Source organism: Aspergillus brunneoviolaceus (genome assembly GCF_003184695.1).
Source record: "Aspergillus brunneoviolaceus CBS 621.78 unplaced genomic scaffold BO95scaffold_18, whole genome shotgun sequence".
Lineage (NCBI taxonomy): Eukaryota > Fungi > Ascomycota > Eurotiomycetes > Eurotiales > Aspergillaceae > Aspergillus > Aspergillus brunneoviolaceus.
Genome location: NW_020290748.1, coordinates 456,299 through 468,009, shown reverse-complemented (window position 1 = coordinate 468,009; position 11,711 = coordinate 456,299). Strand labels below are relative to the sequence as shown.

General features: G+C 56.5%; 5 protein-coding genes across 5 annotated transcripts; 3 read left to right on the top strand and 2 right to left on the bottom strand.

The window, feature by feature from the left end:
* The first annotated feature begins 494 nt into the window (after nucleotides 1-494).
* BO95DRAFT_385146 (FAD-binding oxidoreductase) lies at nucleotides 495-2,231 on the top strand. Its single transcript, XM_025583466.1, has 2 exons — nucleotides 495-1,333; nucleotides 1,419-2,231. The coding sequence occupies exons 1-2, from the start codon at nucleotides 689-691 to the stop codon at nucleotides 2,178-2,180; spliced, it is 1,407 nt and encodes a 468-aa protein (XP_025444492.1). The 5' UTR covers nucleotides 495-688; the 3' UTR covers nucleotides 2,181-2,231.
* A 1,343-nt stretch (nucleotides 2,232-3,574) lies between these two features.
* BO95DRAFT_491721 (putative GABA permease) lies at nucleotides 3,575-5,491 on the bottom strand (the record flags this gene model as incomplete). The annotated part of the gene is made up of 6 exons (XM_025590659.1): nucleotides 3,575-4,068; nucleotides 4,132-4,461; nucleotides 4,517-4,914; nucleotides 4,988-5,070; nucleotides 5,125-5,214; nucleotides 5,277-5,491. The coding sequence occupies 6 exons, from the start codon at nucleotides 5,489-5,491 to the stop codon at nucleotides 3,580-3,582; spliced, it is 1,605 nt and encodes a 534-aa protein (XP_025444491.1). The 3' UTR covers nucleotides 3,575-3,579.
* Nucleotides 5,492-5,953: 462 nt separating this feature from the next.
* Nucleotides 5,954-7,528, bottom strand: BO95DRAFT_385144 (uncharacterized protein; the record flags this gene model as incomplete). The annotated part of the gene is made up of 5 exons (XM_025583465.1): nucleotides 5,954-6,651; nucleotides 6,720-6,862; nucleotides 6,923-7,141; nucleotides 7,199-7,303; nucleotides 7,370-7,528. 5 exons carry the CDS (start codon nucleotides 7,526-7,528, stop codon nucleotides 6,168-6,170), a joined length of 1,110 nt encoding a protein of 369 aa, XP_025444490.1. The 3' UTR covers nucleotides 5,954-6,167.
* Nucleotides 7,529-7,942: 414 nt separating this feature from the next.
* BO95DRAFT_440975 (proline-specific peptidase) lies at nucleotides 7,943-9,381 on the top strand. Its single transcript, XM_025586077.1, has 2 exons — nucleotides 7,943-8,717; nucleotides 8,787-9,381. Exons 1-2 carry the CDS (start codon nucleotides 8,038-8,040, stop codon nucleotides 9,040-9,042), a joined length of 936 nt encoding a protein of 311 aa, XP_025444489.1. The 5' UTR covers nucleotides 7,943-8,037; the 3' UTR covers nucleotides 9,043-9,381.
* A 306-nt stretch (nucleotides 9,382-9,687) lies between these two features.
* Nucleotides 9,688-11,442, top strand: BO95DRAFT_319677 (putative C6 transcription factor; the record flags this gene model as incomplete). Its single annotated transcript, XM_025581777.1, has 1 exon — nucleotides 9,688-11,442. A coding segment is annotated over one exon (1,755 nt), but the record flags the coding sequence as incomplete, so codon positions are not given.
* Nucleotides 11,443-11,711: the final 269 nt, after the last annotated feature.

Below are 11,711 nucleotides of genomic sequence, written 5' to 3'. Positions count from 1 at the left end.
ATGGTGCGATTGCATTGCTCACGCTCTACCCGGGGCTTCCGGCCGCGCTAGGAGGTGAGCTAGTCCTGGATTCCTTAGATAAAACAACAGTTTTGAGTCAAGTGCACTCAGACACGAGCGTGTTGGAATCTCAAGGATAAGCTAGGAATGTGGCGGGGTGATCAGGTATGCGGCTCAGACGGGCCAATCGATCAAGCATCTGCCTGGATTGGTAGAATTTCCTCTTGATTTTCGATTAAATCTCGGAAAGGGTGATGAAGAATGGACTTGATTGACCCAGGTCGAAATTATTTGGTACTGTCGAATCGTAAGACGGGGTAGGATCGTCATCCAGCGGCTACCCCGCTAAAAGTAGTTCACCCAGCCAGTTGACAGTGGACGAACAGGCTGACCAGGGAGGGATCTGGAGTTCTGGACTGTCTCCGTAATTGACCCACATATCCACTCAGTTCCGGCCTGTCAGACCCATCTTCCCATCTTCCATTCACTGGCGATCCAGACATTCCACTATTTAATTGTGTAACACAACAGCTTTACTTACCCCGCCGAGGGGTAAGCCTCCCCTTCCCACCTCAACCACAACCACAAGCAAACGCAAATAACACCTTTATAATAGCCTTCTTCTCTCGTATCCTTCCTCATCCCTCCCTCCTCACTTCCTTCCTTCCAACACATCCCATCCATCTCGATGACAGCAAAAATGACAGACCTCAAAAACACTCTCGACCCCCTCCTCCGCGAACATGCCAGCATAGGATACATCGGGCGCGATTCCCCCTCCTTCTCCGAGACCACCCGCGTGTGGAACGTGGGCCGCAACAAGAGCTGCACCCCGCTCGCCGTCCTCCAGCCCCAATCCGCCCAAGACGTCGCCGCCCTCGTTCATTTCCTCCACAACCAGGATCTCCCCTTCAGCGTCCGCACCGGCGGCCACAACATCGAAGGCAAATCCATCCAGAACGACACCTTCCTCATCGATCTCCGCGCCCTCGACTTCGTGCGCATCGCCCCGGACCGCAAGTCCGCCACCGTCGGCGGTGGCATCCTGCAGGGGAAGCTCGGGGAGACGCTCTGGAAGGAAGGCCTGATTACCCCCACGGGCTCGATCCCGGATGTCGGGTACGTGGGCTGGAGTACCTACGGCGGGTACGGCCTGTTTGCGCCGCGCTGGGGGCTGGGGGTGGATCAGATCCTCGGGGCGAAGGTGGTCAAGGCGGATGGGTCGGTCGTGGATACGGATGAGGACCCGGAATTGTTGAAGGGGATCAAGGGAGCGGGTGGCGTGCTTGGGGTTATTGTTGAAGTTTGCGTCAAAGTCTATGAGGCCAAGCAGGTGAGCTTCCCCTATTATAGTTCCACATGGTTGTCGTGGGATGGAGAGTCGGGAGCAAGATAGGCTGACAAGCAACGATGGACAGCTTCTCTCCGGCGTCATCATGTTCGAGTCCTCGGATATCAAGAAGACCTTCGTCGATTTCAACGCCGCCTTCCAGGCCCTCCAGGACGAAGGCATCCCCGATGCCCTGGCCGTCCAGCAGATCGCCATCAACGCGCCCCCCGGCCGCCTGTTCGGGACCATCGTCGTCTGGACCGGCGACGACCTCGACGAAGGCAAGCGCTGGGCCGACCGGATCGCCAAGCTCGGCATCGCCATCATGAACACCGTCGCCCCCACCGCCATCCCCGACTGGTTCCGGGGCAACGGCGCCATGGTCCCCACCAGCGTGTACGGCTCCAGCCGCACCGCCAACGTGCGCCAGATCACCCCAGAGCTGGCCGAAACCCTCGGCGCCAGCCTCGAGAAGATGCCCGCCGACCCCGCCACCATGCTCTCCGTGCACCAGCTGCGCGGCCCGTCCGCCACCCCGACCCGCGACTCGGTCTTTGCCGCGCGCGAACCACACCTCATGCTGGAGATCCTTGGGTGCGTGACGGCGGAGGACCTGCAGGAGGAGGCCGAGAAGTGGGCGTCCGACATGCTGGCCAGCGTGCACGGCACCCAGGCGCAGAACCTGCTCCCCGGTGCGTATGTGTCGCTACACTGCGAGGGGGCCCAGACGATCTGTGTCGAGGATCGGGTGAAGAAATTGTTTGGGGAGTTTGCCGACGAGGTGGTTGCGCTGAAGGAGAAACACGATCCGAAGAACTTGTTCGCTCACGCGGTTCCTAAGCTGAAGTAGGGGGTCCGTTTTATGCATGATGGAGATGTATTATGATAGCACGCATGGGTCGTTAGCCGTTTGACGAATGCCCTTTATTTCAATTTACTAGCATTGATTCTTCTATATCTGTTACGTCTATTGGGATTTGTAGCTTGTAGATTACCACCTCCGTGACCACGTTCAGCTTTGGTATGTTCGCTGCTCTCTCTTGTATAATTAGTACTAAAGATCGACTCGGATTCATGATACTCACATACTCCACTCTGCAATGTCCTTGTCAATCTTCACTGTCTCTGAGAGCTCAATTATTTTGACCAATAGTTACAGCCTCTGATACTCTTCATTCTCTTCCTACAGCAATATCCGGGATATATACACACGGTCCATGAACGGACAGACTTAAGAACCATACCTAACCCACGAGAAGCGTCAGAGCACCTCGGTGAAACAGCTCTAGGAAGACCCATAGTATTCCAGTATGAGAGGAAGAAAACGGTAAAAAAGGTCCAGTGCAGATGATCCATAGTACCAGCAGCCCAGACGCAGGGAGAGTGCATGACGTCACGGCGGCACCGGCTTCCGATACTGCTTATGTCAGCGCGCTTCTGCATTCCTGGCTCATATCCTCTTCTGGACCAAGCTGTTTGTTTCTAGGACAAGCAGATAAGGTAGTACGTGCATCTACGGGAGAGCGAGAAGAGCTAATATGAGGGAAGCTCAGTCTGCAATGTCTGGTGTCTGAGGGCTGATGCATCGCTGGTTGTCAGCCGAAATCTGCCCGGTATAACAAGATCGTCGCTAATCCCGAGCATACTCGAGATTCGTTTGTATACAGAGTGCATGCCAACTGAAGAGATGATCATGAACAGTCTGTTAGCGGTGCTGAGGGAAAAGAGCAGACCTAGGATTGTGTAGTGGCATCTCGAGCTCAGGTAATCATCGAAGGGTGTACGGAGGAGTCGAAGGTCAGATTCAGTCACATAGCACCGCAGCTATGGTCTAGTGAACGTAAGCGGCATTCGGCTTCTTGGATATTACACTCTGCGCTCCCGTTGTGCTGATAATGGAATATGTATGGCTCGCGACCCAATGCTTCAGCCATCCGGCTAAGGCTTCTCCGCACGAGATAAATACTGTCGGGTGATCATTTTCCAGCTTTCTTATCAGATGCCGTCCGGATCGAAGTTCAGATCAGTCTCAAACAGGTATGGCATCTCAAGAGGGAGAGACTCGATCGGGCTATGGTTGGTGGCTACCGAAAGATGCCATGCCCGGATGCATCAGGTTTGAGCCAAATTGTATATCTGGCCTATATGGTGCAGAGCAGTCTTCCACACACTGGATTGAATACTAACATGTACGCACCACACTGACCCCAAGTATATACCGTACCATCCTCGAGACCACCCACACCAGCTCAATCCCGGTCGATCTCCACCACCGGCCCCGTATACTCCTTGCCACCCCAGAGCACATAATACACCGTGCTGAGCAGACTCGTCCCCGCCGTGCCCACGACCGCCCAATTCATCGTACTCGCCGTGGGGCTGGCCACGGTCGGCCAAAAACTGAAGAACACGCCCACCGTCAGATACGCGATCGTGAAAGCGTTCACCAGGATGCCCAGCACGCCGCGGATGTGGAACGGGCCCCACGCGAGCGGGGCCCCGGGGGTGTTGACCAGCACCGAGTCCACGGCCGCGACGGCGGGATCGCGGATGCCGCCCGTGCACCGCTTCCAGATCAGCAGCGTGGCAGAGATGAGGTAGGAGGTGTAGAGGGCGCTGACGCAGAGGGAGACCACGTCGTTGAGGACGGCGGCGGATCCGAGGATGATCAGGGCCAGCAGGACGGCCGCGACGGTGACGACGAGGATGGACCATTGCGGGACGGCTTGGGCGTTGACCTGGAATTTGAGGTTAATACATGGTGGACTTCAAAGGGACAAGGACGGTGGATGGGGGCGTACTCGACTAAGGATCCGCCAGCCTGGAAGACCGCGATCCCGGGCAAAAGACCAGACCATGCGCGATGACGAGGCTAGCGAGCCGACTGCAGTGGCTGTGACCAGAATTGGCACGATGGCGCTCATTACCGTACAGCCGCCGACGGAACTCGTGGCTGAGCAGAACACCTGCATATAGGGATATCCGGTGGCCGATTCCAGCGCGGTATCAACATCGGTCATGGTGAACAAGGTGCTCAGGACCATGCCGAAGCCCAGCAGGCCGTTGATCACAACGGAGGTGAGGATGGACTGGGGCACGACGCGCTCCGCGTTGTGGATCTCTTCGCTCATCTAAAGCACATGTCAAGTTAGTGCCAGTCCGACATGAGGGGGCGAGCAGACTTACGTGAACGGCGGCATCAGCCCCCGTGAAGGAGAACATAGCGCCCGTCATTCCCACCATGAACGCCAGTCCTTCGCTTTGAAAGCCCCCGTCGTTTCGGAATGTTCCAAACACCTCGGACGCATCGTTGTGCGTGCCCAGGTAGAGGAGTGGGATGATGATGGCGAAGAAGCCCACGATGTGCAGGATCAGCACGAATCCCTCAAACTTGGGAAGCCAGGTGCTGGCGACCGCGTTGACGAACACTGCAAACGCCAGGATGGCCCAGAAGAGCAGTACCGTCTGCCATGCCGTCGGGACATAGGTGCTGTGGTTCAGGACCACGAGGCCCTGAATCTGGGAGGCGCTCAGGTAGCAAGTCGATGTGAATGCTCCCAGCCAGCCGATGACGATCAACCACCCTGGAGGGCAAGTCCGTCAACCAGTCATGACAAAGAACTCTAGAGGGACAGAAAAGGTCGGCGGGGAACCTACCTGTGAGAAAGCTAAGGTACTTCTGACATGATGCCGGAGACATCATCGAGACCCAGTGGTACTGGCCCCCGGACGTTGGGGCCCTATGCGAGAGGCATGTCAGATTCTGTCGGGCAGGAATGGACAAGAGCACATACATTGAGACTAACTCCGACAGCGTGAGGAAGGTCGAAAAGGTGCCCAACCAGACTACCAAAAAGCTATACACGGTTCCGGCCGGGCCTCCACTGTACGATCGGCTTTCGTTAGGTGCCACTCAGGCAAGATATCGTCCAGGTGCGCCACATACTCTTCAAACGAGATGACAAACGTCGACAAGATACCTTCCCAAGAGGCCAAGATAGTACAGGAAAATCCTAGAATGGACAGAAAACCAAAGCGACGCTTGAGGATCTGCTTCTTGCCCACACGTCCGAGCCCCTGGTCGTCCTGGACCTGGGTGTGACTGGTACTCGCGGCTTTGGTGTCGACGTGCCGATCGCGGAGAGGAATCGGGTCCTCCATGCTTACTATCGAGAAGCTTCAGCTGCCAAGATCCCACGCAGTAATGAGACGGGCGTGGTAGAAGACAAGAGAGCAAAGAAATAATCAAAATGAAAGAGACAAAACGGGATTGTATAATTTTTCTTCCCGATTCTTCTCGCCCGCGCTTTTGTCTCATGGCGCACAAGGACACTTGGTCGTCGTCTATCATTCCCAAAAGAGGGGCGCCAGCCCTGAACTAGTGGCACGAATAGCCCCCCCCTCCTGCTGCACTCACAACGCTGCACGGGAGTTTAATTGCTGAGAACGGGTGGGTGAAACAGATCAAATGGCCGTCCTCCTTTATGCAGCGCAACCACCCCACCGGCAGGGGATATAAATTGATGCGTGACTAAATCCCTCAGTTCCCGCGCGTTCGCTCCAGTCGATCACTTGCAATGGGCTGACAAGCACTGCGCTTTCAGACTAAGCATATTTATTAGCCTCGGAGCTATCTTCCACTAGCAGGGGAACTAATACATCAAGTGTGGAGAGTTCACATTGGGCCGACGCGTAGTCGTTTGCTACCAAGCTCAGTCCCACAGCCCCATCATGTCTCACTTTTCCTTATTCTGATAAGCTCTACTAAGCTACTGTCAAAGATTGAAGCCATGGTGGCCCTCCCTCTCCCCGTCCCCGCCAATGCCAGCCATCCACACTAGCGCACTGGTTGACTGCGATTCGACCCTCCATCAGTGGTGATCGACTCGGTGGCTGCATTGGGATCGTAATGCTCCTCCACGGCCCAGGTCATCGTCTGACGGATGATATGACTCTGACTGGTCTGGCTATGCGCGTCGTCCCAGTCGCGCTCCCGCTGTTCTGCAAGAATGGTCGTGTCGTGAGCCGACCCGTGCAGTTGGTTCAGCTCATGCGCCGTGCCGCTCCGTTTCTTCTTCCCCGACCCGTACCCATATTGTTCGTGCGTCGAACTCTGCCCCGGTAGATGATAGAGTCGTAGCCCGGTGGACTGTAGTCCATCCATGAAAGGCTTGAGGTGAGGGATGCAAGAGACGATGATGGCCAGACACTGGACCAGCTGCATGCAGACGGCGACCTTCCAGATCTCGAGCAGGGGCTCATCTGGATCTTCTTGCATGCGGCCTCGATACACCAGCTCCATCACGATAGCGATTACGACTCTGAGCCCGCCGTCAAGGCTTGAGTCAGCTCATAATTCTGTCCAACCCACAGGAACCGGGTCACTTACAAGATACGAGTAGCGAAACACCCGATCACCACCGCCTTCTTCGTATCCGCCATCTGGATCTTGGAGACGACCAGAATGGGGAAGACCATCAGAGCGCATTCGGTGAGGATGTTGGTGATTCCGAAGTAGTACCACCATGCCGCCTGCTCGCTTGGTTAGTAGAGTTTTGCATCGCGTCAAAATGCGGTTCATCGGCACCCTACACGATTGAAGCATGTCTGCGTGAGCCAATTCCACGGTTGGGGCAGGCCACACTGGAACGCGACCGCAACTTCGCACGTCATGGCCCATGTTGTGATGAAGGCAATCAGTCCCCATTCCACTTTGCGGGTTCGTTGCATCAGGAATGTCATGAATGCTAGAGAGCTCAGCTTAGCGAATGTGATGCAGGGGATGTAGAGCAATTCCGCCGCATAGATTGACTATAGTCCCGGCGATGTCAGTCACTGTTAAGTCTGTTCACGCGGATCCAAACACACCTTCAAAGCCACTGCCTGCTGATGCTGCGATGAAGCTCGTTGCTCTTGACCGTACCCATTGCCGGCTGCATTTGCGACACATGCTGCCTGTAGCACCGAGAAGACCTACACAGTGGCTCGCACGGTCAGAACAGGTAGTCCGTATGGTCTCTCCTCCCGCAATACACCTACCAGAGCCACCGAGATCAGGTAGTCGTCCATCGTCAGCTTCCTGACGATGACATATTTGATCAGAAGCCGTGTTCCCCCGGAGAGCACAGCGATGACCATGAAAAACCATGCCAGAATTCCGATGACGGGGGCGCGGTTCGTGTCCGTAACCACAGTCATGGCTGCAGCAGACAGTGTTGCATGAGCGTCAGCGTCACCATAACGATTCCACCTCGCTCATCCAGGTTCTCCTTCATAAACCGATCACACGACGAACATCTCCAACGAGGAGAGAGAAAAGAGGCGGAAAAAAAGGATTATCCTGGGATTGAGTGTCTCACCTGGAGGTGGATCCGGAGGTGGCCCGCGCAATCTATTAGGGTTCGGCCGGTTGGCGCAGATCCGTACCTTTGCGTGGCCCCATCACCCATGCACTTCACGCATATCCAACTTCCTACTGGATGGGAAAATTTCGGCGAATCTCAATCCTTGTCACTCCAGGACGGGCTGGCTGGGTCTCCCTAGTCTAAGGTTAGAGAATTAAATTCGGCTCTGTGTGACGGTTTCCCCCCCCCTCTCTTAACCTTCGTTCGTTCCGGCCGTTGGATTTCGGCGCTATCCCCCCCTTTCATTATCTGCAACCCTAACGAATTCTCACGAACCGCCCGCGTGAGGATACTTCTGACATCATGGCAGCAACTATGCACGAAGGAACTGCCCCATTTCAGTATGAGCACCTCCCCAGACCCGCGCAGACCTGGTATCGCGTGTACGGCGATCTCACGGTCGGCACCCCCTTGGTGGTGCTGCACGGGGGCCCGGGGTTCTGCCACAACTACCTGCTGCCCCTGGCCGACCTCGCCGGCCCCCAGCGGGCGGTGATCCTGTACGATCAGATCGGAAACGGGCTGTCGACGCACTACCCGGAGAAAGTCGGCGATCAGGGGTTCTGGACGGTCGAGCTGTTTGTCGCCGAGCTGGCCAACCTGCTCGCCCACCTGGGGCTCGCGGCCGGCCGCCCCTTCGATCTCCTGGGCCACTCGTGGGGGGGCATGCTGGGCGCCGAGTTCGCCATCCGGCGGCCGGCGGCGGCAGCGGGGGGCCTGCGGCGCCTCGTGCTCTCCAACGCCCCGGCCTCGGTGTCGCTGTGGTTGGAGTCCGTGAACGGGCTCCGCGCGACGTTACCGGCGGACGTGCAGGCGACGCTGCAGCGGTGCGAGGCTGAGGGGCGGCTCGACTCGAAGGAGTACGAGGACGCCACCATGGTCTTCCTGTCGCAGTTCTCCTGTCGGGTGGACCCCTGGCCGCAGGAGTTTGTGGATAGTATCGTCTGGGCCACCGAGACGGATCCCACCGTCGCGTCTACCATGTGAGTCGATGTGCTTCTGGCTCTGCCGTCCTCTAATTTAGTTTAATGTCTTTAACCTCCGGAGAATAGGCTGGGCCCGTCCGAGTTCTGGATCGAGGGCAACCTGAAGGATTGGAGCGTGCTGGATCGTCTGCATGCGATCCGGGTGCCCACGCTGCTGATCAACGGGAAATATGACGAGGCCCAGGATAGTACCGTCGAGCCGTTCTTCTGGGCCATCGATAAGGTGAAATGGGTGACTTTGGCGGGGAGCTCCCACTGTCCGCAGTTTGACGAGCCGGAAAAATATCTGCAGGTCATCCGGGACTTTTTGGGCGCTCGGTAGAGCTGGGGTGGCTGGACATGCCACTCGGAAATAGCTGATACCACTCAAGGGGAGCTGAGACATGCATATCACGCGACTGCGTCTGGAGAACCTATCAATGAAGATCCAATCAGTGGTCGTGAAATAAAACCTTCCATCTTACATCTTAGCATCTACTACCAAGATTTCCTGGATTATGCTCTTTCCCACCGCGCATGATATCCAAGTACGTTCAACCGATACAGCTAGACATTGATAACACCTTCGATATATCACCTCGTGAATTAGCCAAGAGAAAAAGACGAGAGAATGATTAAAAATGTTCGCATACATAGGAAAGTCATCAGTGGAGACATGGTCCAACAATCTTCACTTTTTTTGCCTTGATGTGTAACTCATATAGTTTGAAAGCAGGCAGAGAATAAATACTGCACAATTGGGGTAATTCGTGTATTACATAATTATGCTAGTGCTGACGCATTCCCATGATCGGGTTATGGACACAATAATGTTCAGCACCCAAGCATTCGTCTCATCTATCACGAAGTTTAATTGGGGAGCAAATAGCCCGAAATGCAAGCTAAAGCGAGAGCTATACTGCCGGCACCGGCGGAGGCTGGTTTGAGCGGCAAAGCAGCCCCGTCAGCCCCGTCAGCCCCAACCACCATGTCATTCACTTGCCGCACCTGCGCCAGACGCAAGGTAAGATGCGACAGGCTGACGCCTCGCTGCTCCAGCTGCCGCAGGGGCAACCACGAGTGCTCATACCGAGCACCGACCCCGCGATCGCGGAAACGCAAGACAAGTGAGGAGCCCTCGGAGCGGCTCGCGCGATATGAGCGCATTCTGCGGCAGCACGGCTTGCTGGACGGTGACACGCGGCCGACGGCGAGAGATACCTCGCCTGAGCCGATTTCGTTTCACTACAACGAATCCGAGGCCTCGAAGGCTGGTAGGGTGCTTACGGCAGAAGGCACGTCGAGGTATGTCAGCGGGCATCCGTGGAATAATCTCGGTGAGGAGGAGGTGCGACGCGTCTTCGAAGAGGAAGAGCAGGAGCAGCAAGAGATGGCCATTACACCCGAGACCTTGATGTCTGATCCGTTGGTCGGTGCGCTCGTGGGCTCTCGACGCTCGCTTCTGCAGTACCACCCGACTCACGCAGACGCCAGGCTGCTGTGGCAAACGCATGTCGAGAGCGTGGAGCCGTTCTGCAAGATCCTGCACATCCCCTCCACCTCTGCGATGATCGAGAGGGTTTCATGCCGCCCCGAGCTAGCGTCAGATGCAGATGAGTGTCTTGTGTTTGCCATCTATCGATTTTCAATCTACGTGATGACGGATGCGGAATGCATGCTAAAACTGGGCCATCCACGCAGTACCTTGAGCAGACGATATCATTCCGCAGCGCAACAAGCGCTGGTCAATGCTGCATTTCTGAAAACGAGTGACATCCAGGTCCTTCAGGCTTTAGTCCTATTCCTCCTCTCCAGCCGCCAGTATTATGACTCGCAGACGTACTGGATACTAACGGGTGTTGCCGTGCGCATCGGGCAGCGGATCGGACTCCACCAAGACGGAGAGAAGCTGGGAATGTGCCCGTTCGATGTCCAGATGCGGCGACGCCTATTCTACCAGCTCATGCCCCTCGACGGCCGAGCGAGTCAAATGGCAGGCACCGTCGTGTCCATCCCGCCAGACGCGTGGGACACCCAGCTCCCGCTCAACATCGACGACGAGCAGATCTGGCCCGGCATGACGGCAACCCCGCGGGAGCAGCAGGGCGCGACACAGATGATGTTTTTCCTGTCGCGCGCCTGCATCGGGCGGTTCTTCGCGAGCATGAGCCCGCATCTGCGCAGCAACGGGCCGTGGAAGTTCGGCAGCCTGCCCGAGGCCGAGGCGGTCATCGGTGCCGCTGAGCGGGAGGTCGAGGACAAGTACACCCGCTACTGCGATATCGTCGACCCGCTGCATTTCCTGACGGTCGGGCTGGCGCGCGCGGGCATCACCGCCATGCGACTTCGGGTCCGGCTAACGAAGGTCCGGAATCTGACTGCCACGGACGCGGAGATGAGGGAGGTCTTGCACCTCGCCCAGAAGATCTTGGATACCGATGCGGCGGTGTCGGACCACGCGGGCCTGGAGAGGTACCGGTGGCATGTCCGACCGTTCTTTCTGTGGGGCACCTTCGATTCGTTCATCTTCGTCTTGACGACCCTGTGGACGCGGGCTAGTGTTCTCTCTCCGGTGGAAATCGAGGAGGCGTGGAAGAAGGTTGAGCAGATTTATGGTCATCATGATGAGCTTTGGGACCCGAAGCCGTTGTACGTGGCATTGCGCAGACTCACGCTCAAAGCTTGGGATGCTCATGCGCGAAGCGACACGGGTGCAGAGCCGGGGTTCATTGCGACCTCGCGCTCATTGCAGACGACGAAGCGCAGGATTACGGAGGGGCCTCCAAAAGTATCCCCAGATACAAACCCTGAGAGGGGCGACACCATGTTTTTGACAGCGCCGTCTGCGAGTGACATTGACGCGGTTCTTAGTTCTGTGGCTGAGAGGATAGATGGAGAGATGGGCGACGGTATCGACTTCGATGCCGTGGATTGGGCTTACTGGGATCAGTTGATCCAGTATCACCAAGGACACGATGATGAAGATTAGAAGCCATGGACATGTTCCTCCTA

Bases quoted from the DNA above. Each gene is read 5' to 3' on its own strand.
- BO95DRAFT_385146 (XM_025583466.1), top strand. From the start codon at position 689: ATGACAGCAAAAATGACAGACCTCAAAAACACTCTCGACCCCCTCCTC. The intron at 1,334-1,418 runs GTGAGCTTCCCC...AACGATGGACAG, and splicing joins AAGTCTATGAGGCCAAGCAG to CTTCTCTCCGGCGTCATCAT.
- BO95DRAFT_440975 (XM_025586077.1), top strand. From the start codon at position 8,038: ATGGCAGCAACTATGCACGAAGGAACTGCCCCATTTCAGTATGAGCAC. The intron at 8,718-8,786 runs GTGAGTCGATGT...TCCGGAGAATAG, and splicing joins CCCACCGTCGCGTCTACCAT to GCTGGGCCCGTCCGAGTTCT.